Source organism: Terrapene carolina, unplaced genomic scaffold (assembly GCF_002925995.2).
Source record: "Terrapene carolina triunguis isolate 2854851 unplaced genomic scaffold, T_m_triunguis-2.0 Scaffold62, whole genome shotgun sequence".
Lineage (NCBI taxonomy): Eukaryota > Metazoa > Chordata > Testudines > Emydidae > Terrapene > Terrapene triunguis.
In genome coordinates this window covers 48987661-49013085 of record NW_020664413.1, presented here as the reverse complement: position 1 = coordinate 49013085, position 25425 = coordinate 48987661, and the positions used below count along the sequence as shown (strand labels likewise).

The 25425-nt window shown below is 37.1% G+C and overlaps 1 protein-coding gene across 1 annotated transcript in view; it reads right to left on the bottom strand.

Annotated features, from left to right (window-relative positions):
• Positions 1-25425, bottom strand: part of ANKAR (ankyrin and armadillo repeat containing) — a 53488-nt gene that overhangs the window by 22639 nt on the left and 5424 nt on the right. Inside the window, exons 3-17 of the mRNA XM_024198075.2 lie at positions 23638-24075; positions 22855-23018; positions 21376-21491; positions 20392-20572; positions 19417-19636; positions 15908-16109; positions 14653-14861; positions 11637-11741; positions 10747-10991; positions 10338-10506; positions 7717-7958; positions 7370-7523; positions 7115-7276; positions 3706-3812; positions 1405-1527 (exon numbers count right to left, since the gene is read on the bottom strand). Of these exons, the coding sequence (XP_024053843.1) occupies positions 1405-1527; positions 3706-3812; positions 7115-7276; positions 7370-7523; positions 7717-7958; positions 10338-10506; positions 10747-10991; positions 11637-11741; positions 14653-14861; positions 15908-16109; positions 19417-19636; positions 20392-20572; positions 21376-21491; positions 22855-23018; positions 23638-24075 (2837 nt within the window). The remainder of the gene's footprint in view (positions 1-1404; positions 1528-3705; positions 3813-7114; positions 7277-7369; positions 7524-7716; positions 7959-10337; positions 10507-10746; positions 10992-11636; positions 11742-14652; positions 14862-15907; positions 16110-19416; positions 19637-20391; positions 20573-21375; positions 21492-22854; positions 23019-23637; positions 24076-25425) is intronic.

Sequence of the window (25425 nt, the reverse complement as noted above, 5' to 3'; positions counted from 1 at the left end):
TGCTTTTGATTTTACATGGAAGTATTTCAGACACTATGGTGAGGGGCAGCAGTGTAAAACATAAGGTAGATGATGTACAGCACAAACTGTGTGATTCAGCTAGACTCTACAGCTGCAGAGGTCTGTTTGTCCCCAGAATGAGAAAGAACACACACAGAGGCACCCATATGGCTGTCTAGCCTCCCTCACCCCAACTACCAGAAGCTGGAAGATGCTGTTGGGAAGGTACTGAGCATGTGCTAAGCCTCCCCAAATCCACTTCAGAACACAAGCCTCTGTGGCTGACAGCTGAGAAGACTGGATGGATGTAGCAATGAAGCCCAACAGTGATTTTGCAGCTCACTGCTTTGAAATGGAAGTGTGAGTCTGGGAGAAAGTAAAGGACCCTCAGCCTAAAGAAATCCCTCTCTCTGGTGATAGGGGCAAGAGGAACATGCACATACTCTGATCCCCTCCAACATCCTTCCATATCAGGCACAATTGTCCTCAGGAATGATTAGCACTTCCAGAGGATGTGTGCATGATGGAAAGGACTACCAAGTCACTTACACATATTCTGGGTTTAAGGTTTGTCCCTTTTTGCAGTAGTCAGTAGCTTCTTCCTAAACTGAGGATCTTGTGGTCATGAATTTAGCGTGTGCCTTGATTCTGAACAATATATTAGTCTTGAAATTGTGATAGCATTTATACCATTAACCCTGCTGCAACTGTACTTCAGCCTATCATATACATTTTTAATTTCAAAACTATATGTCCAAATCTAAATAAAACTATAGAACTTATTAAATAATTATACTGTTACCCCTTTTGACTCAAGCTGGTAGCCAACAATTTGGGGTCTTTGTAAGCTGTTCTAGTTAGGAGGAGAAATTTGTGATGGAGTTGGAGTTTTTCTCTGATGAAATTTTGTTTATTTACAAAGAATGTACTGTTTCCCTGAACACATGAGGACCCAAATAATATGAGACTGTTTCCTTACTCACAGGCTCAAACCTCTTTTAGCCAGCACAAGGCCCAAAAGTCTTCTCTCTAGGATTCTGTCAGGGACACACACCGACCTGGACCAGGCTATGTCTGCAGCTTCCTTCTCCATATGCCTTTGTTTTGGGTGAGGACTGCTATAAATGAGCTTAACTGTTTCTTACAGCTATCAAATTAAGAGTAGCTGTTACACCCACCGGCTTCAGTAAAGTTTAACCCAACCCATAAGAATATTTTAAAAATAGTTATATTAAAAGGACACACTTTTGATATGTGTGTCTGACATGTGAAGTCCATACAGTAAACATTTGGAGCTACAGTATAGTAAATTTGGTATGCCATATTTGGCTTATGGTGACACTATGACAGTAATATAGAATACTTTTTCCTAAATTAATATTGCTACTTTACCAAGTACAGTACCTTATCAGGTGCATTAAGAAGTTCAAGAACATCACTATAATCGAAACCTTCCTCCTCTTGTAACACAGCCTGTAAATTACTGTTCCTTAAAACAATGCAAGCCAAGGAATATGCAACTTCAACCTAAATATATATTTTAAAGAAAAATGCAGATATTATATACTTACACTTTGCAGAGCAAATTCATGGCATATTTTATTTAATAAGCAACAAATCAGTTTATACTAGAAAACTAAGTATTGTGACAAAGTTCCTTCTCTATCTTGGTGGGTTCTGCGCTTATTGGCGGATTTTCTTGCCTCAGAGATTCACCATGTGGGTTGGGGAACAGCCCAGAGACCTTCCCCTCTGGAAGAACCCACAGTCCAGGTCAATTGGGAGGTTTGGGGGAAACCCGGGCCCGCCCTCTACTCCGGGTTCCAGCCCAGAGCCCTGTGGACTGCAGCTGTCTATAGTGCCTCCTGTAACAGCTGCATGACAGCTACAACTCCCTGGGCTACTTCCCCATGGCCTCCTCCAAACACCTTCCTTATTCTCACCACAGGAACTTCCTCCTGGTGTCTGATAACGCTTGTACTCCTCAGTCCTCCAGCAGCACACCCTCTCAGCTCCTTGCGCCTCTTGCTCCCAGCTCCTCACACTCTCGCCACAAACTGAAGTGAGCTCCTTTTTAAAACCCAGGTGCCCTGATTAGCCTGCCTTAATTGATTCTAGAAGCTTCTTCTTAATTGGCTCCAGGTGTCCTAATTAGCCTGCCTGCCTTAACTGGTTCTAGCAGGTTCCTGATTACTCTAGTGCAGCCCCTGCTCTGGTCACTCAGGGAACAGAAAACTACTCATCCAGTGACCAGTATATTTGCCCTCTACCAGACTCCTGTACCCCACTGGTCTGGGTCTGTCACAGTATGTAGGAAAACTCACTTGAACAAAATATAATTGAGGCCAAAAAAAAAAAAAGGATTCAATATTTATATGTAAATGGAAACATCCACATTTACACTAGATGAAATTTACAAAATATATTATTTTTAAGGGATATAAACCTTCATGCTTCATGGCATAAGCCAGGCACTGAATTAAAGGTGTTAAGAAAAAACTTCCTGTATGGTCAGGTTACTTCTTAACTGCCCTCTTCAGAGTTTCTTGCATCTTCCTGTAAAGCATACTGGTCTGCTGATTGACCTCTGGTCTGGACCAGTATGTGAATTCCTATGTTCCTGACCTCAAATCATGATCAGCTTGTGCCTTGAAGTGAGAACTGATTGCTCTTGTAATTTATATACCATAAACAAATGGTATTTTGTCCATTACACTACAAGGTCTTTGGTTAATTGGTTTATTTATGTAGTTTAAATTATATCTATACTTTAGGATTAGAGAAACAAAATGACCGACTTGTAATTCTTGTTCTTTGAAGACAGCAGTAACACTCAAATGCAGAGCCATGCTTCTGTATGACCAGATTCATAAGTTTTTCAGCCAATCCTCATTATAGCTTTAATGTCTCAAAAAACAGATTTAAAGCATTCTGAGCCTGGTCATTCCAAGCGTTGTCATATTCGAAGGAATGAAGACTCCAGAATTGTGGATATATTATACTTATACTTACTGCACCTTTAGAGAAGCAAAGTATTCACATGCTCTCATCGGAGGAGGGATAGCTCAGTGGTTTGAGCATTGGCCTGCTAAACCCAGGGTCTTGAGTTCAATCGTTGAGGGGGCCATTTAGGGATCTGGGGCAAAAATCCTGCTTTGAGCAGCGGGTTGGACTAGATGACCTCCTGAGGTCCCTTCCAACCCTGATATTCTATGACCAGCAGGTAGGTTTGGTCCCATATGCCTCACTGTGCACTGAAGATGTGCCAGCATATCAAACTGTCATATGTTATTCCCTGCATAAAAAACAAACTCAAAAGGGATGTTATGAATTAGCATAGGGAAGTCCAATATTCATGAGCAATTAGCTCATCTAGAAAAAACAACTTACTCAAGATAAATCCACAGGGGGAAAACAGAATCCTTACAGCACATCTTTTAAGTTTTAAATTACTTTTATGATTGCCTTCATACACTTAAAAGTAAGTCGTTTTTTAGGCATAGTTTGCAATTATTCCTCAGTAGCTGGCTTTTGAAGTGTCTTGTTAAGGAGGGATGTTATTTATTTAATTTTGTTTTCTCATGCTCTAAGCTGCAAAAAGATGGCAAGAAGTGTTCTCAGAAAGTTCAGTTCAGAATATTTTTCAGCCACAGAACATGCTCACACATACATAGAAACCCCCTCACACACACCATTATTCCACACCTTTATCTGAAGAGAATTATGATTTTTAAGCAGGTGAACCAGTATTGGTAAGGCCTGTTCGTCCACTATGTTTTCCTGGCTGACTGGATTGTTTGTATGAGCCACACCTGTAAGAGTCCACATGTCAGATGTATCCCGTGTAAGACATTTGTGCAAGAGAAAAACAGAAAGCATAAAGAAAAATTGTCCAGTTTATACCTAATTGTGGCAGATTACGTAAGAATAACAGTACTATACTCTTTTCACTTGAAATAACTAAGTATTAGAGCTGATCCAGGTGTTTTACCTTTATGTACAAGGACCGTGTGTACATAAAGGTATGCCTGGCTTCTATTGCTGACAGCTCCCTAGAAAAAGATATATGGAGGAAAGGATGGTAAATATGGAGTAAATTCAGAGAAGCCCAGCAGATGGTGAATTTTCATTAACATGTTTCCAAACAAAGTCTTGGAGACTGTAATAAGCACTAATTATCCCAAAGGTTGGCTGCCTGAGGGTATTTCTAGTTATAGAGAAACTGGAGAACCACTTTGCCAAAAAGTCCACCCTACCCTAAATAATAGTGCTGACTAAATCTAAGTAATGATTTCCAAATACATGCACAGACATTTAAAATTCCAGAGACTTGACTAAAAGCTGCCTTAGGTGTCACTTTTACTCTTAGCAATTGAACATAAATATTTTCTAGAATGGGTACCTCTGCTTCCTTGTAATTGGATACAATGCACTTGACTATTTCAGATTCACCATTTAGTATGGTTTATCCAGCTGATCTAGCCTCATATGTCAAGAAGAGACAGGAGAGAGAGCTTATTTTAAGAGGACAAATACATTTTGCCAAACCTGAAGACTCATTTCACATCTGTTCTAAAAACATGTTATTCTTGGGATGAATGTAGGTTAGGGGAAAGGAAATGATCTGATCTGGTTTACATTAAATTTCAAGAAAATCAGAGTAAGGAATTTGGGATGAAAATACTGAAAATACCTTATTTTTATGAAATACCAAAAAGAGTTTAGACAAGAAGGTTTCAAGAGCTTGTTAAGTTTCTTGCTGTACACGATGACAACAAAAATGTCCTCTTTGGCGGGGTTTGAAGTTGGGGAGGAATGCTGGTACTCTCCAAACAAGTAGTAGATGCAACATTCACATTTCCAGCATCTCTCCTGTTAGTCGCATCCACTTTCTCATGCCTCTCTCATAGAAATAGCATTAGAATGTGAATGACATGGCTTTCTATGGTTGTCAGGTCAATCATCCAGCGTGACAATTAATTTGGTGGACATATAATACACTGCTGTAAAAAACATTTTGCTTTAAAGGAAAACAGCCACAAAAAGTACAAAACCCAAGAGTGGTTTTGTGCCTTTTTTCTTCTTTATGATATACAAAAAAAGTCCTGAAAGGGAGGCAATTCCCGTGGCAAAAAAGTATTTTCCCCCTTTTGCTTTTTACATCGAAATTCAGGTTTTGTGCATCTCAGAAAATTCTATGGATGTTGGAGAATTAGTAGGTTTTTACATCAGAGCAATTGTACAACTAAAACTTGAGTAACTGAAATAGGAAGTGATTTTAAACTTTTTAAGATACTGGTTTTTGGCTTGGGGCTTTTTTTTTTTTTTTTTTTTTTTTTTTTTTTTTTTTTTTTTTTTTTTATTTTTTTTTTTTTTTTTTTTTTTTTTTTTTTTTTTTTTTTTTTTTTTTGGTTAACACCAATTTAAATATGAAAGAAAATATGCCTTTATTAAGGATTCAACACCTTCATTTAAGGGCCGTGACAGCACTCAATCCACATATTTAGGTCATCAAAGTCTTCCAACAAAAACAGGCATGACAAGACTTGACATTTCTGATATTTTGAGGATGAAAACAAGAAAAAAAAACTTTCAGGCCTTTTTTATACACCATAAGGAAATAAGTTGGCATAAAATTAATATTTTTATTTTTATAATACCCCCAAGTCAGATTGCAGTCCCAAAAGAATTTACATTCTTAGTTTTTAGATGTGGCTTAACAAATAAGGGTAATAAAAAACCAGCCAGCCAGGATATGACAAGAATTACAAAAATAGGAACGCACAGATAGTCAGAGAACAAGACCAACAGCTAAAAGATTTCATATTGCGAAGTTCATGTACATATTCATCAAGGAGTAACCAGCTCCATGTACTAGAACCTTTCTACATGAAATTCACGAGACAATGCAGCACACACTTTTTTTCCCTTTCACTGGGCTGGCTGTTATCAGTGCCTTTTTTAGTGCATGATCAGCCTGTTAGGGTACACTGTATTTTAAAACCCATGGCAACAAGTCTCGGAGCCCAGGTCTACAGACTCTGGCTCACAGGGCTCATGATACGCTATTACAAAAAAAAGTGTAGACATTCGGGCTCAGGCTGGAGCTGGGGGCAGGTTTCAGTGCCCATGCCACAATGTCTACACTGCTGTTTTTAGCATTGTAGCATGAGCCCAAGTTTTTAGACTTGGACTCGGAGACTCGCTGCCATGGATTTTAAAAACTGCAATGCAGATGTACCCCAAGTCTTGTCATGGCACTGCTTGCTAAACTCAGCAATGGCCTACTTGTTAAGTCATTCCATCACCCAGTCATAGACCAAGGTACTCTAAATCACACAGAATTCAGCTTAACTACCTCCCCAGATGGTCCCCACGACCCAGACAGCTGGAAGCAGCATGCTCATAAGAAGCTTCTTCTGAAACATACTGACAGAGAAGCCAATTATGGGATAATAACAATGCTAGAAAAGTAGCTGATGCTGACAAAATAACCACAGATTAAGACAATGGTTTGTGCGGGGAAATTTCTATAGTAAAGTGCCAACTGGAAACCTTTATCCCAGATAGTAGATTAGAAAGTACACCTAAGCAGTGGCACTGGGGGAGTGAGAAGATTATTTTCACTGTTGGGCTGCTACACCAAAACTATTTGTCTACATTGGCACTGCAGTGGTGGAAACTGGCAAGGGGAAGGACCACATGGTGTTTAGCTGTGGCATTTTAATCACATACACATTACTGAAAGCAATTTGTGTGTTACATTTCATAGGCATGCTAGGGGCTCCAAACTGTGGTTACCATGACAAAATTATGTAATGTACACAAAGCTTTAATGTATGAATAAAGTAAGAATTTTGTTCATGGCAAATGATTTTTCCTTATATTGAAAAGTTATATTTCAATTCTATCCAAATTTAATGATTTTTCCATATATTGAAAAGTTATATTTCAATTCTATCCAAATGTAATACTAAATAAAATATTTTCTTCTTTCATTGATATTGTTTCAAACTGGTTTGCATTTTTCCCATTCAAAACCACTTAAGGTTTGTTTGTTTGTTTGTTTGTTTTAAAAAAAACAACAACTTAAAACATAAGAAATTCTACAAACCAATACAAATGGTCCCCAGAGCTCGGATGACACTCAGGAGCGTGCCCTCTGCTATCTTTGTGCTTCTCAACAATCGAACCAAAGGACCAATTCCATTTCCTTCACATATTTGATTTTGATGAAGTTTACTATCTTTGCTAAGAGCTATGACTGCTTCACCTCCTTCCAAAACAAAGCAAAAATGTATGTTTAAAAACCTCCAATAAACTGTCCAATATTTTGCAAATTTATGCAAAACAAACAACAAAATCTTACCAACATACTGCATTTTATCAGATGGTGACAAGAGCATATCAATAATAAAGTTGTACCCAATCTGTTCTGCCATAAGCTTTTGCTGCTTCAGTGTTTGTCCTGCCAGTGCCCACAAAGTTGTAGCACCTTGTTCCTTAACTGTCAAGTGAAACGCCTGAAAGTTTGAAAAAAACCAAAGTTTTTCCTTCACTAGCAGAATTTTAAGTCTTACACATTTAAAAAACTATTTACTCCATGATATTACGGGTTTTCCAATTATTCCAAGTAACAGCCTATTTTACGCTTTTTTCTAATGAACAAATTGATTTAAGACTTTAGAAAAATAAAAATGCGAAATAAATTCTTGCCTTCAAGAGCTTTAAAAGATATTTTGTTGCTGATTTTTCCAGAAACTGTTTCTGTATATGAGAGTTGTTATCCGATAGTGCTTCTATAGCCATAGCACCTTTCACCTGCACAGTGATTTTCCTTCCACGGAGAAGTTCAACCAGAGGACCAATTGCATCTGCATTTGCAATGGCATCCTGCATCTTCTCATTCCCCCGAGCAAGTTCTGCAAGAGCTGCTGAAGATACAGCCTGTAGCACATCTTTAAATGCATAAAGTATTAGTCAGACAGTGATAAGAATCAACAAAATTCTCTCTTTTTTTTTCCTTAGAAGATTTTATTTCAGATTAGTAGTAATTGTGTTTCAGAGAGATGTTAGGGCTAATACACTTGTAGCGTACTGATACAGATAGCTAAAATGCTGACTAAACATTTAGTCATTTCTGACTTCTGGATATTCTTCAAATTTAAATCCTAAGGCTACGATTGTCAGATGCCCAAAAAATGTCATCCACATCACTAATGTGGCCCTGTGAACTTTAATGTTGGCTAAATTTGGTGGTTGCACAAAGCAGTACTATCTTGATTTTATGGAAATCTTGCAAGAAGAAAATATTTTTACAGGTCAAGAACATGGGAGATTAGGCAGAACACTTCTTGTAAGCTTTTTGCAGATAAATTATTAACCTTAATATTGCATGAATATTGTATTATCACCCATGTATAAATTGTACATATAGGACTTGTTCTCATATACTTTGGGTTGTTATAAATGAAAACCAAAGTATGAAAAAGAAAAAATAGTGAGTAAAATTCTATACCAATGCAACTCCACTCAAATCAATTAAGTTGCACAGGGTAGAACTGAGCACAGAATTTCCCCTGCCAATCTACCCTCCTGTATCTTTTTCTTTCAGGGTCTGCAAATTATTCTGTATTAAAGCTTGATTTGTAAACAAATTTACCCAGTCTGAAGGCAATTTTAAAGTAACTTGCATGGAAATATTGTGAAAAACTAGTCTAAGTAGCAAAACATTAACATGGGCAACAAGGGCCTGATTCAAAGCCCACTGAAGTCAATGGGATTTTTTTAACTGACTCCAGTGGCTTTGGATCAGACCCTACAACAATCAAGCAAAAATAGTTACTCCTGGGGAAATTCTGCACCACTGCGCACGTGCATAATTAATGAGTCATGCATATTTTTATTTTTTTGCTCAGAAAAAAGCTTCTGCCGGAAAGTTGCTGCAGCTCCACCTTTTTCCCACCAGAGGGCGCTGTGGTGATAGAACAGAGCAGCAGCTTCTGGCAAGCTAGGGAAGAGAAAGAGCCTGCCTTTTTCACAGTGCCTGTTGGGTCAGGTCAGGAGACAAGGGCTATGGGGAGACAGACAGTGTGGGGCTGCTGGGGGGTCAGATAGAGGCTGATAAGGGCTAGTGGGGGAGGACAGAGTGGGGCAGGGGCTGAATGGGAGGAGAGGCGCAGGACCACAGGGGGGAGGAGGTGCAGGGGCACACGGGGATGGGGGGAGTGGGTGTCTGAGTGGCGGTGGAGAGACATTTGTGGACAGGGGGTGCAAGGACACATGGGGGCCAGACAGATGTGCCTGACTGAATGGGAGAGGCTAGGGGTCAGCCAGGGTCTGGATGGGGGAAGCTCCCTAGCACTCCCTCCTCACCCCCCCCCAAAAAAAACCTGTTCCATACTTTTCCCATCCATACCCAACAACCCTCCAAGTCAAGGTGGATAAAAATAATTTTTTATTTAAATTGGATTTTTTTGATAAAATGCTTTTTGAGGAAAACATCTAATACAGCATGGCAAGAAAATCCTCCAAATATTAATGATTAATCTGTTGAATTGGAGATAGTTCACCTGCCAATGGTGTCATAAATATCTGCTTCATTTATCTTTGGTAAATTAAATAACCAAACAATCATTCATTTTCTGATATAGCTGTAAAACTAATCTGAAAAGTTTTCAAAATAAATCACTTTAAAAATGTATAGTGTGTACCTTCTAAAAATGAAACCTACATCTATCTCTGAGTTGTGAAGAATATGTATTAAGGTTATAACAACCAACAAGAATGCACTTTTATGTAGAAACCAATGATTAAATCGAGTCTTCCTGACTAGTGATTTAAATCAAATCCACCCTGCTCCAAGTTCACATCCAGGCTCTTTCCCAGCAATTACTTCCCTCTTCCTCAGCTCCTTCGTTACCCCTGACTCCCCCAAGGCTTTGCACTGCTTCTGAGAGGTGCGGGAAATACAGTTCTGCATTGTAGTTGAAATGAATTACTCAGAGTTCTGTATTCATATGACTAAGTAATCTATTTGTCAAAAAACATTTCCTGAATCTTTTTTGTTGTCTGTATTGTTACAGACATACTTGCTGACAGGTATTTTGACATAAATGACCAATAATAATTGAAATTGGTGTGATTAGATTGTGTTATTTTGACAAATAAAACATGCAGAATTTGAAAATATTATGTGCAGAATTTTCAATTTTTTGTTGCAGAATTCCCCCAGGAGTACATAATAATACTCAAATCATTACGAATATGCAGAGTTTCCTTTTTTCCAAATGTCTACAGTAAGAATATTAAACAAACATGTAAAAATAAAAGTTTACCTGATTGTGAAGTTAGAAACTCAACAAGTGCTGGAATACCATGATGTTCCTTCACTGTGCTTTGATTCTGTTTGTTCTGGATGCATAACACCCGGATACAATTTATTACATTAACTAACAAATCCTGTAATTTAATTTTCAAAAGATTTATCAAAGGAGGGATTCCACCCTAAGGAAGGAAAAAAGCATATGAATGTAATATGGAACAATCCCAAAGAAAGAGCCATTGCAATTACATTCCACGTGCCTTACAGTATATATAAATGAATGGAACAAAAGATGTCAAACAGGTTTCATCAACTATGAAAATTACCTCATATTGGAAAAGAAAAGGATTTTTAAAAAATCCAGTCCTTTTTAAGAAAGTAAAAAACGTGAACATAACTAACAGTTCCTGAATTAGGCTCACCAGCTCAGTAATGATATTTTGATTATTGTCGAACTGGGCAATATCGTATAGGATAACAGCACAGCGAGACTGCAGTTCAGGTTCACCAGAACTCAACAATTCAATTAATACTGAAATGCCTCCTGCTTCTACTAAAGCTTTAGAAATGGTGATGTGTGGTGAAATATTACTCAACACCCCCGATGTTATACATGCCAGCTTGATCTGGTGGCCTTTCAACAGATTGATTAGAGAGGGGATAGCACCTGCAATAAATAAGAAAACAAACCCATGATTATAGTCAGTGTGACAGGCATCCAATATCACGTTTGCTTATTATTTATTTTAAACTGAGTTTATGAGAATTACATGAAATATTTTACTAATTTCAAAAATAAAAACAAATGACAGGGACACTTAACATGCCAAGGCCTAAAATTTAATCCACCTACAAATATTATAATCTAATGGAAACTCCATTCCAACTCCAGACACACAATAAAATACTACTTTTGCCAAATGAACAAGGACTAAACCAATGAAGAGGCATTTTTATTTTAGAGGCCCCAGCCAGACCCTTATTTATGTCAGTTCTTACTACTTCTCCTCACTCTTGAAATCCTGTTTTAAAGCCTTCCTTCAGGTTGTTGAAACTATCCTTCAAGTTAAGCAGCTTTTTTACACTTGTGACCCATGTTAGAGTTTCATTTAATATATATTTTAAACCTTCGGTTTTGAACTGAGCTGAAATTATCACAGTTTTGCTTTGTAGCACCTTTGGAGACTCTTTGTTTATGTACTTGTATTGTTGATAATGAATGATGACATGACAGCCAATTAATTTTACGAAAACTTATGGCTTTAAGATGTTAAAATAAAATCAAGTACACTTGCTATGCTATTTATATCACCTGAATCCAAAATGCATTTCCAGTAGAAATCTTTTGCTAAACAGAGAACTTCCAAGGATCTAACTGCCATTTCTGGCCTCGTAGAGTCTTCACACTGTAACATCTCTGTTGGGAATGTAAAACATTTTAAAAACATTTTCATTTCACAAAAACACAGCTGTCATTGAACGTGAACTTTAAAGATTATTTGAACTTAAAAATAACATACTTTTTCAGTTGTCCTTTTTAATGGCTTTTATCATAAGGATACACCAATCAGGGATAAAAATCCTGGCTCCATCAAATTTAACTGACTTCAATGGGGTCCGTATTTTACTCCACACATGTTTCCGTGTGGGTAAGAAAAAACAATCCTTGTTGGAGCTCATAGTTTTAAAAAAAACGTCTCCAGTTTACAGTGTTGTTCCACAGACTGGCAGCTAAGTACTACGATAGGAATGAGTATGTGTGTGCACATATACCAGTTTGTTACAATGAGATTCACAATAAAGGAAAAATTCTCTTCTTGGATTTCGTATGGTCTCATATTGCACCAAACCCCTCCTATGCAAAACTTCCATTACTGTCAATGGAAATTCTCTGCAACCCTCAAATGTTGTTACTCTGATTGCACTTGAAACAATATAAACAATCTGAATTTATCGTTAAATCAACCTTTCTGTTATGGCTTAAAATTCAAATAGCCAACCTGTACTTAACATTTAAGGTGATTTTCACGTCCTAATAATTGCCTTCTTCCCAGCAATTTTACATATATCCATATTTACTTTTTAGTTTGGTGATCAAAGGTCTATATTCTCAAAAATAACCATAGGATCAGGGAGTCCAAACATTACATTTGTGTGTGTGCTATGTACTGGTTTTCTGTGTGTGTCTTTGCATATAGCAAGTAGTCCACTTTAGCAGTCTACTTTAAAAATTGTACCATAGCAGCAACCAGATTAAGTATATGTGCTTTCTACATAAATAATCAAAGAAACAGTTTGTTGCTGTTAGGTGGTATTCATTTCAGGCTCCAAATCTAACAATATTTACCAAGAACACCTCTCATTTCAAAAATATTTCAGTTTGGGGCAACCCCAAAGGGTATAGGCAACTGTTTACATTCTCTCTAGCACAAATTAAATGAAGAAAGGTTTGTGGAGAGGTAGGATAACATGATAAGTGCCTCATTTTAACGTTATGTTTCTATTACATTGCTTGCATTGCTTCTACTGTAAGAAAATATATCCTCCCATCTTCATCCTCTTCCTAGTGTCCTCACCTAGTAAAATCATGAACTGCCATTAGCAGGGTTTAAATTGAGTGTCCCATATAATCTTCCTTTAATATTACTTCAGCTGTAGAGTATTTATTCTCTATATTATGATGTAAAGTTGACCTGCTTAGTTCGAAGCAAAGCTATTTAATTACATGTATAAGTACAAAGGGAAATTATTTAAATGAAATCACAATTTGAATAAATGCCCCAACTGGGAACAGTTTTGAATAGCATGTAAGGCCCTGTTTGTCTTTTGTGCAACCCTTATTCACATATGCCAGAAGCAGCAACTGAAACCATTACTATATAAGGAGACAACTTGATGGATACTCAACTCCTTCTTCATTATATTCCAGATTGGAGTTAATTGCCCTAATCCAGAGCAAAGCTGACCTAAATCAAGTAACTCTGGTCTCCCCTACATATAAGGATACTCAGGCAGCTTTTATATCACCGCTTGCCAGTGTTGGGGCTGTGGTTAGGGACTAGAGGTCTGGCCTGTGGTTCCCTATATCTAGGAATCCCTGTTTGCCATAATGGCCCCATTGGCAGCTGACACAGATTGAGGCAGTATTCAGCAGCTCCAGGATCAGGGGAGTATAAAGAAGGTCTTTGCTCTCCATATTCCTCAACTGTGCTCAGCATACCTCAACTGCAGCTGAGGATCTGGCCCAATGAGCTCATTACTAGGTGAAGGGCAATTCCCTTTATATTATAATGGAAGAAAACCATTTCTTTTATGGATCAGAATTTACTGTTTTAAAAGATAAGAGAGTCAGGGGCTGACATAGGCCCCAGTCCCGCAATCAATTTGCATAGGTAGAACACTGTGGTAATGTGGAGCCCTCCTGAAAACAGTGAGACTCCATGTGGACATAAGAATTCACTGTGTGCATCTGATTGGAAAATCGGGACTATAAAGTGTGCTTAAAACCCAATGATAGCCAAAGAGCCTTTTTATGCAAAAAAAGTCCAGGAAAGAGAAGGGGACTAATTTTCAAACATGGATGTAAAAGTTATACCTGCAAAATTCCTTCTCTGCATCCCAACTGGATAACTGCACACATAAGTACCTACTTATTTATATGTACAGTAAGTGCAGATGTATTTTTATGGATATCCCAATGGTTTTGAAAAGGAGGCTGTAAAGTTGCAATTTAAAATAATAAATTGCTGGGTATGCTTCAGTAATGCAGAAGCTGGAAATATGTCTTTCTGAATTACACGCAAAGGTCCTGAGCCTACAAACACTTATATATGTGAATAATTTTAAACACTTGAGTAGTCCCATTGAGCTCAATATGATTACTCATATGGATAAAATTAAGCACATGCTTAAGTGATTGCAGGATCAGGGCCTAAGACAGTAGGAGAAACAGGTGTCTGAAAAAATAAGATACAGTGATCTCAATGGTAATTAAAATAGTATCAAAATAAAGCTATTTTTTGCTGCATGAAGAGTAGATAGTTCCTGCATGCTAAAAATAGAAACTATATTATATTCATCATATAACAATTAAGGACCAGATTGCCTTCAGTAACGCCTCTGCAACTCCATTCAAATTAATGGACTTCACAGGGAAAGCTAGAGATACAATTTAGCCCCAAAACATTCAAAATTCTATTTTTCATTATTTGTAGCTTGGTTTGGGAAGTACATTAACTATAGATATTTTCACCATTTTACGGAAAATACCACTGGTTAAAATGAATCATACACAGACTTTTTATTTTAGAGAGAATGTATGTGCTTACCTACAAGAGTATTCCAAACTGGAAGATCTGGATTATCTAGCTGTATTAGATGCTTGAGAATTTCTGTGTGAAAGTACAGCACTGCTAAATGAATTATATTGTTTCCTTCACTGTCAGTTTTCTTCCAGCTGGCACCAAGAGAAAACAAATATTGAAGAGTGTCTAATGCTCCAGATGTGGCTGCAAGCAATAGTGGAGTAGAATGATATCTATGGAACACAAACATATTGTGGTATAAATTAATATGTAATAAAATATGAAGTATGCAAACAAGTTTATTTCATACAGTTATTTCAGCTGATTATAAACTATTATTTTTCAAAAATGGAATCCATGAGGATGTGAATGCATAAACTCTCTGTTCAGATTAATCTGTCTTAGATTTACAGTTTCTGCTTGTTTGATTTTTAATTGTTCATCTGATTTCTGACTTAGCTGAGGCTCCCTGGTGGTCATACCAAATTCTACTCAGTCAGTGGTAGTTTTTACACTGATTGCCACTGAGATTGCATTAGGTCCTTCTTTTCCTATTTCTCAATGGTAGATATCTGTGCAGTATCATGACTGAATGATGCTGAGAGTGCATCTTCAAGATTTCAGCAGGTCTCCTCTTTTTCTTCCCCACAAAACAATGATTTTATGCTATAGCCTAAATATGTCTCAGGACTTTGAGGGCCCAATTCTGACCTCATACAGAAATGTAACTTCTGTTGACCTGAGTGGGTGCTGCACAATCCTATTGGACAGCAAAATTAGGTCCTGAATTTCTATTGCTTATAACATTCCTTCACCCACCCAGAGCATAGGAGCATCATGAGCAATAGAAATTCACAATCATGAGTATGATAATACTGAAGTTGTACAGCCTAGAGACAATGGGGCCCCAATACATATAACTCCCATTAAAGCCAAAGGAGTTGCTCCCATATAATTAAGGACATATATATGACCATATAAATACTGTTATGGGTTGTAGCCCACGAAAGCTTATGCTCTAATAAATTTGTTAAGTCTCTAAGGTGCCACAAGTACTCCTGTTCTTTTTGCGGATACAGACTAACACGGCTGCTACTCTGAAACCTGTTATTTTACTCCTCATTCTAGAAAGGCTAACTCATCTTCCAATACGGGGCTGTATTTGTACGGCAAGACAGAAATTTTAGGAGAGGGGGCATATTTGTGGTCTTTCAAGCACACTGTATTATATAAATGATAAAGCACCAATCGTCACAGTGTTAAAACTCTAGTGACTTACTCAGCTGTTGTTTCAGCCTCTAGTAGATCTGGGTCTTTTCTATAGAGAACCGTAATACAGGAAATGTTGTCATAGAATGCAGCAAAATGTATAGCCATCCATCCTCGATCATCCGTTAATTTATAATCTGCCTTAAGGGCCAGAAGACAAGTAAGTGCTTCAATGGATCCACACTGAGCTGCCAGGTGTAAAGCAGTAGGGCCTAAAGCTAATGGATACATAAAAAAAGCTGATACAATGGGCATAATTTTCAAAGTGATGCACCTAGACTGTGCCTGCAAAACATGATGTAAAATCTCCACGTAACTATTTGCCAGTTTTACCAGCACTGTTTTCATGCCATTCTAATCACAGAATAAGTTATTCATCTCTACGAGGTCTTGAGTTAATATCAAATTGAAGCTTTTGAGATAAAAGGAAAACATCTGAATGTATCAACAGATTTAAAACTAAAGATGTCTGAAGTTATAACTTCAGTGGTAATAATATAGTATTTTATACTTTTCAAAACAAACAAACAAAACAAACATCCTGCCTTCCATCCCACGCAAGTCATGGAAAAATCTTATTTTTATAGATTTCAAAGCCTTGGACAGACTTAAGCAGTGTGAAAACACATTTTCTTAAAGTATGAACTCCTTAGTTTTAATAAAAATATTCCATTTCTCTGCTCCTTAGCTGTAATCTTTCTAGCTTCCACATGCTGCATAGGTAAAGATAATAAAGGTAATATTTGATTTCTTTACCACTCACCAATTCTTTCCCCAGAGGTCTCCTTTTCTTGCAAATTTGGTTTTCCTGAAAGTGAACATATTTAACATAATCAGATATATTGGCACTACTCTGAAAGCATAGCAGACCCAGGACTGTTACAGGTAGTATCACAGACCCACAGTCTCCAATCTGTGCTATGCAACCAGATCCCTATAGAAGCCTAGGCAACTTTAATAGGGATTCTGTGGCTGTGTGGAGCCTAATGAAGGATTGGGGTCATAGTATACTTTTTTCTAAAACTGATACTGAGCTGTGTTCCACTAAAGGCAAAGTTTACAGTACAGTGCATGAAAGTGGAGGCTGTAGTGAGATGGTAGAGACAACTACATAGACTCTATGTCCACTGGAGAATTTACCACACCTGGAGACACCTCAGTAAGGAAGTGGGGTTTAGAATTGAAGTTTTAGAATTATGGGGCAACTACAGTGCCCACACTAGAGGATATGTTCCACCAGAGAAGGCATAGTCCCTTAATGCTCCTAACTATCAGTTCCTTTGTCAAGTAAAAAGGATTAAAAGATGTACTTAAATGGAGTTTAAAACACTTATATTAGGTTTGAATTGGGAATGTATCAAGGAATAAATAACATGAACAGTAGTCAGGAAGTAGTTAGTTTCAGATAATAAGACCTATAAAAACAGAACTTATCCATTATTTAATTAATGGATCTCCAGTCTTGGCAGAATAAGTGTCTGCACTCCATCTCCTTTTTCTTAAAGAAAAGGAACATAAAGGGCTGTTCAGCCTCTTAACTTGCAACACTCATTGAACTGGCTGAGATCACTTATATCAAGAAATTTCTCTGAAAAATTTAAAGAGCAGTCAGGCAACGGGATAGTTTAAAAGAAGGTTTCCCTACCTCAGTAAAGATCACATTGAATGCATTGGCTTTGGATTTCAAAGCAAAGCAATTATTCACTTAGAACTGAAACACCAAGCTCTAGAGGAGAATTAACTATTTTCCATATATTCTTAAACACAGCAGATGACAAGCCAAAGAATTCTAAAATATGAAACCTATCCCCTAGAATGAAGGTGTGGAAGATAGGAGCTGCTGACAAGTGAAATGTAGAATTTTCCAGTGCAAATCCTATAGCTTTCCTCTAATGTTTTCATGAAATCCCAGTGACAGTAATCATGAGACATCACATATTGGGACTGCCTTCCCATGGCTGGAACTTAGTTTACTACTGATGAAAGAATTACAGACAGCTTTAAGTAGAACTCTGAACAAGTCTTCCAAGTTCCCATGCAATACGTACCCATCCCCCACTCAGCTTCCCCTTCTTTTACATCAAAATCCTAATGTACTTAGTCAAAGTTCATGGCTTCTGTGGGAGTTTTGCTTCAGTAAAAGCTGAGTAGAGACAAGACTTGGCCAGTAGACTCTACCTTCTAATTTTCATAAAAATGTCAAATCTTCCCTTTCTTGAGATGAACTCTTTTTTGCTTACATTCTATATTTATAACAACAACAAAATACTAAAAGGTCTCATAATATTTAATGTACTAATTACCAGCTCTGTCCCCCTTAGTCTCACTCTTCTGTGAACGTCTTCCTAAAACAAAAATATATTTATGATCGTTAGCTACAGTCTACATGTTTTTATTAAATCGTATATTGGATATATTCTAATTCTATATATTTCTAATTATATTTGTATACATGTCATAAATCAAGCAAAATGGAATCTTAGAGGGCTACATTATGGCAGTAATTTAAAGAAACTGAAAAGCTGGATGGTGACGACTGTAAAAGCGCAGGCTGAAATTCACAAAGAGATTGATACATTTATAAAATTAGTTCTAAAGCACATTTTGTCCTACACTGTACATTGTAGAAAGAAAACAAAGAGTGGTCACAGAGGAGGTTTCTAATATTTCTAGGGAGGGAAACTTTTCTGTTGCCCACAAATGCTCTGGAACCCATACTCCCCAACATGTTATTCCAGTGCAGAGGAATTTGTTCCCTCTTTCCTCCCCACCACAGAAGAGGTCAGGGGTCCAGTGATAAATTCATCATTTCTTAGAGTCTTTAAATCTATATTGCATATCTTTCTTAAAAGTCCTCTGATTCAACCTCAGTTCATGAGCTTGATAGTGTTCACTGATGTAGTAGGAAAAAATAATTTCCTCCATTATAGGAATTATTAGGTGAAATGTATTATGCAAGAAATCAGACGAGATGATCATAGTAGTCTTAAAAATCTGTGCATCTACAATCCCACGGATCTTGGAGATCTGCTAGATACAAAGGCCACCCACATGAAAGATACTTTCCTCTATATTGCCACATGGCACCCCTGGCTCCTTGCAGTACCTAATAAAAGAAACAGTGCAGCCACATGTGCTCCCCCAACTGCCGATGTCCAGAAATGCCCGAAGGTGTAGATTTAATAGATCAGTAAATTAATGTGAATTCAACTTGCAGTAATTTGCACTGCTCTACTCCACGGTTTTTGAAGAGGAGAGAATGAGATATAGAATGAATGTCCTCCCCAGCCCCTTGCCTCTCACTTCACAAATCTGGATCCCTGTGAAATTCCTGCAGAGAGGCTTTCACAAGGTTTAAAAAGAAGAAACATTCCACTGTTCTGGTATTCCCTCCTTCCATGACTCCCCCCTATCAGAGAGCTCCCCTCTGGTGATGGAAGTGACAGGGAACATGGGGCCCCCACAATCATAGCTTCCCGACATACATATATATATATATATATATATATCATATCTTACCCAGGTTAAAGTGAACATTGCGCCTCTGATTGATATTCAAATGAGATTTAATCAGCTGACAGATAATTGGCACACGGTTGTGTATGGAAGCATGATGGAGAAGAGCATAACCATATTCATCTACAACACTGAGACTGGAAGTAGATGTTTTACGACAAAAAGTATAGAAGATAGCAGATAGTCCTCTCTCAGCTGCAGACTTCATACCATAAGGTAAACTCTAAATCCATGTAAATAGAATAATAGACAGTATGTCAAAGAGGAATAAAACATTTACTGGAAAAGGAGACACTGGGAAGAGGCAACCTCCAATTCTTAAATTGTGGGTCTATATTGAGGGCAAGATCTTTAGCAGATGTAAATCCACTTAACTCCCTGGACTTCAACAAATGTGTGTCTGGACCCTGAAAATGACTATTTAAAAATGGCAGCATACTACTCAACGGATCTGCCCCCTGTGTATTCAGAATCACGTCTATTTACTTGAGACTAAACAACATTTTATTACATTTTACTCCTGTTTACACTGCAGCATCAAAGATGTACAATAGGAGTGTGAGCCAATTTCTATTCTGTTGATAATGCATAAAGCAATCAATCGAGTTACAAGTGCATAGTCAAATTTTTGCCCTTTGTTATACTTGTTTAATTCTATTAAAGAGAATGGGGTTGCTCTTGTGTAAATGAGAACAGAATGTGAGAATAGTGGGTTTACAGAGATGTTACTGAAGCCACAATTTTGCCTGCAGAATCATCACTGATGATGTGCATGAGCCTCAAAAAATATAGCTTCACTGTTAGATTTCAGGTAGAACCTGCAGCACTGGCAGTTATTAAAAAAATCATTGTTTTTACTTGTAAACTGTGCAAACTTATTCTGGAATCAAGAGACATTCAACATAAAGCCATTTTTAGAGTCAGTTTCCAGAGTATAAATGCTCTTTCAGAAAAACAATTATACAGTAAGTAGGATACCTTGCATTTAATAGCTTTCTTATAACCAAATCTTTTCTTGAATTGCTCCAGTGATTGGATATCAGTTAATGGAAGCCTTTTAGGCTTGAGAGTGCTTATTATTTCATTTATGGCCCCCCACCATGGGGTTTTATATAGCTGCTGATAAAAAGTTTCCAATTCAATGGAGATCACATAGTAGCTGTAACAAAAAACAAAACAAAGAAGTTTAAAAGGAAACATTTTAGCTCTTTTGTGTACTTTGTGCTTTTATACATGAAATTAAAATACACAGCCAGGTCCTCAGCTGGTAGAAGTTGTCAGAGTACCTTTAAAGTCATTGGAGCTACACCACTTTACACCAAATGGGGATCCGGCTCTGTGTCTTTACATACAAAAATATTTTCAATGTACTGTCATTGACAGAAGACTAATAAAATATATAAACAAAAAATCATTATACTACTATACATGTCTGAATAATCAAAAGTTTAAGAATTTTTCAGTAGTTGGTATAGCTGAGAATACTTATTTCAAGTTTAATACATCTTATTTAAAACTACTGAATATTTACATAAAAACATTCTCTCCTACAGAACACTAACATTACAAAAGTTTAACAACAAACAACAATTTTAAAAACTAAACATTTGCCTCAGACTGTTTGTGCACTTTTACATTATTTTTTATAATACAGTTGTGTGAATTCGTTCAACGTATGAGATTTAAAAAATTGTGTTTACACATAAATTTAATCAAGTAACTCAATTAGCTTTATTACTTTAATATATTAAACAGAACATTATTTAGACGACTAAAATTAAATTTTGATCAGATCACATTTTCTCAAACACTACTCAGACTTGGTGTTCTTGACAACTGTGATTTATTTCATTTATAGTCAGCAGGTTCAAGTAATCAATAATTGTTTTGAAAACAGCAGTAAACCACCAGACTATCACTTTTTACATAGTTTAAATATACAGTATGAGGCATGTTCCTTACCTCTTTCCATCAAATTCCATGGTTGGTATGGAGTAATGTTCTCTGTATGCTATATCCGGGTCTAACAACTGGGCTACATGGTTTGATGCACAAATCTGTATGTCATCAAAGACGGCCTAGAACAAAAGAATTGTTATATTAACCAACTGTAAATGTTTACATTTATAAAGTGGTTGTCTGAATGGCTAAGAACTGACCAGAGCCAGAGGGTCACTGAGAGCCCAACAACTTAAATTTTGTCTGTGTTATGCCAAACATACAAGCTGAAATCCATTCTGATCACTGTGCATCTACACACACAGGCTGCTTTCAGAGACTGTTGAAAGTTAAATCCACTCCCAATGTGAAGTCTCACTGAGGGAATAGTCTTGATATTGAATGTGGATGCAATGGCTGTGCCTAGCAAACACTCTCTTTAGTACAGACAGGAGGTTTGATCCCTGGGAAATGAATGGATTTTGCCGGCCCCTTTAACTGCCATTTTTCCCCTCAGGGTGGCTATGATACAATACCACGCATTGTGTTGCACAGGGAGAAATCTGTCCCTTGCATTCTATGCATCCTTTAGGGCAATACTGCCTCTGTAACCAAGGATACCAATCATGGCAGATAGAAACAGCAACCATCATTCTGTGTATGTTCATTCTGTCCTGTTAGACTCCTGAACTCTAGTATTAGTCATGTCTGTGAAGAACATTCAGCTGAAAATGGCATGGGGACTTTGATGGTGCTCTGGAGCAATGGGCTGATTCAGAACAAACTGAATTCCATTATCCAAAATCAGTAGATGTTTGACCTCACAGCTGAAAGTCCAGTAGAGACTAACGGTGAAATACTGGTTCCATAGAAGTCAATGACAAAAACACCCATTGACTTAAATGGAGCTAAGATGTCACACTAAGGTGATAACTGTGGCTATAGGACAGAAGCCCTGTCCTTTCTATAGGATATAATTTGGGGGATAATGCCTCTGACTCAGCCCGTTTGCAAATCAGAGAGCTCCCAACTCTCGACAAACTGTGAAGATGCAAATTGAAGTATGCTGAAGACTGAGAACTGGAGCCAGACCCACACTAAAGGAACTGATGAAAGAGAAATGTGTGAATATGTGTATATTTTGGGGGGGGAGGAGGAGAAATACTGTGTCATTCTCCCCCCACATATGCAAACCTAACTTCCTGAAAATTCTTGCATTGTGCACTCTGTATAGTCAGCTGAAGTCAGCATACATAACAGTTGTGCTACAAACTAGTAAACTGATGACACTGAAGATTTACTATAAGGAAATATTGCACTGTTACGTTAGCCTGGCTCTATTATATTTCTCTTACCAAGAAATCTGCAGGATAACACCTTTTTCATGAGCACATGATTTCCTTTGCTCTCACTGGTATTTTTAACAAAAGTAGAATATTCTCTTATACTATATTAGTTGCAAGTACACACACACAAATCATAGAAAAGATACTGAAACAAAACCTTTATCTTTTCTGAAACATCCTCAAGAGAAGGTGTACCAACATCAAATTCAATTCCTCCATGGACATGAAAATACTCATTCTTTATGTAATGAAAATGTTGGCATTTAAAATCTGGCCCAAACACAAATGGAGGCAATTCTCGTTCAGTCTTAACTTTATCATCTACAAAAAGAGGACATTTTTTTAGAGCATGACAGAAGGTTAAAGTACTACAACATCATTAATTTCTTAATGCTGTCTAAAAATCTTAGGTGCTAAGCAATTACATATTAGTGTGTTTCATTGAGAAATGATGATTGTGTAATACTAGGTTTCAGAGTAGCAGCCGTGTTAGTCTGTATCCGCAAAAAGAACAGGAGTACTTGTGGCACCTTAGAGACTAACAAATTTATTAGAGCATAAGCTTTCGTGGGCTACAACCCACTTCTTCGGATACTAGTTTAAAATAAATATTTCAGTCCAAATTCAACTATGCTGTAGCTTCACAGACTTCAACAGAGTTACATCAGGGATGAATTTGGCTCCCTGTACACAATGAGCATCCAAGTTATCTACCACAGTCTGAATTAAGTTATTTGCAGTTGCTACTCTTAGAATGTACAAAATACTAGTTTCTCCGCACTTAAAAGACATTCACTTTCTTATATAATTACAATTTTATTAAAATTTGAAAATCATTTGACCATGTATTCTGAAAAGTACTGTAATTTAATATAATATGAACAATATACAATTTGAAAATAAAAACAAAATTATTCCCTGTCTTTTGTAAGCTGCGTACCTGAATATGGTTGAAGAAGTTGATTTAAATTTGGAATTTTCATCTTTCTTTTTAAGCCAAGTAAAAATGGAATCAGAAAGCTCATTATTTTTAGATATTCAATATCCTTACGGATTTCTGCTTTTTTCTCTAAGTGCTTCTTCACAAGTTTTTGCTGAAGAATTAGCCTCTGCTGCACCCTTTGGTATGTTACTGTGTCAAGGTGATCCTCAGTCAATTTTATCACATTAGAAAACCGATATGCTGCATCAAATTTACACACATTTTCATGCTGCTGAACTTGTATAGTACCAAATGTCAACTTAAGTAGTATATTGTCTGCATACTGCATAAAGAGATGTTTTTCTTGTGCACTGTTAGGGTCATAAGTTGGATCTTCATTCATGTTTTCATCATAGATTCCCTCAAAATCTGGTTCATTGGAAAGATCAACTAGACCTGCATCACACACACAAAAATCTACATAAATAACCATATAGCTACTGGATGCAAGTAAAATATATTTTAAAAAACTAATGCCTGTCAAAAAAATAATTTAATACAACTGTTTAATTCTGACAAGGATATTTTTATTTTTTACATTGCAGAATATTATGTACTTATCTTTATATTAACATATTAAACATCACCTTGCTGTTATATACAAAATTGTATCAAATCAGACTGCAGTTTAACTATATCGGGGGGAAGGGGGAGAATTAGGGAATTTCCCAGTAAGAGCTGCTCCTTTCCCTCAGTGTTCTAGTGGATACACTGGGCATCCTGATAGCACCCATCTTTCAGATTATCTTTTTCTCGAGCAAATTTAGTGCTCATGAAAATGCCAAATAGACAGCCCTGGAAAAATGAATCCCTCTACTTAGCTACACAATAGTCAGAGCTGTAGCTGCAGCACACGCCTCCCCACTCCCTTGACAGTGGCCTTGTTCTTGTTCTGATGGGACTACCAGTAGGGGTGAGAGAGTTCCTCTCTGCTGAGACTGCCAGTTATGACCTGCTCTGACTCCCATTTAAGTCACTGGAAAGTCTCCCATTGATTTTAATAGGACTTGGATCAGGTGATTACTGCCAACACTGGGCACGATTTTGTAATGTGTATACTTGTCACTAGGAACTGGATTAAGGCACCAACTAATTTCTCATAAGCCACTAAAGAGTAATGACAGTAAATCAGTGGTTCTCAACCAGGGGTACGTGGACCCGTGGGGGTAGGCAGAAGTCTTCCAGGGGGTACATCAACTCATCTAGATATTTACCTAGTTTTACAACAGGCTACATTAAAAGCACTAGCAAAGTCAGTACAAACTAAAATTTCATACAGACAATGACTTGTTCATACTGCTCTATATACTATACACTGAAATGTAAGTACAATATTTATATTCCAATTTATTTTATAATTATTTGATAAAAATGAGAATGCAAGCAATTTTTCAGTAATAGTGTGCTGTGACACTTGTATTTTTATGTCTGATTTTATAAGCAAGTAGTTTTTAAGGGAGGTGAAACTTGGGGATACACAAGACAGATCAGAATCCTGAAAGGGGTACAGTAGTCTGGAAAGATTGAGAGCCGCATTAAATCAATATGAAACTGAGCTTGATTTTAACCAGTGACCCTGGTTCTATATTTCATTACCAGTCTCTACCATCAGCTGTTCTTGAGATATATTTGAGAGAGCCAAAGGATTTCTCTCAGGTGCTTTTAGTCTTTTGTTTAGAAGATTTCTTTTTATTTTAGCCCAGTCTTATTTGTTATATATTAAAAGAGTAGCTAATTTTAAATCTT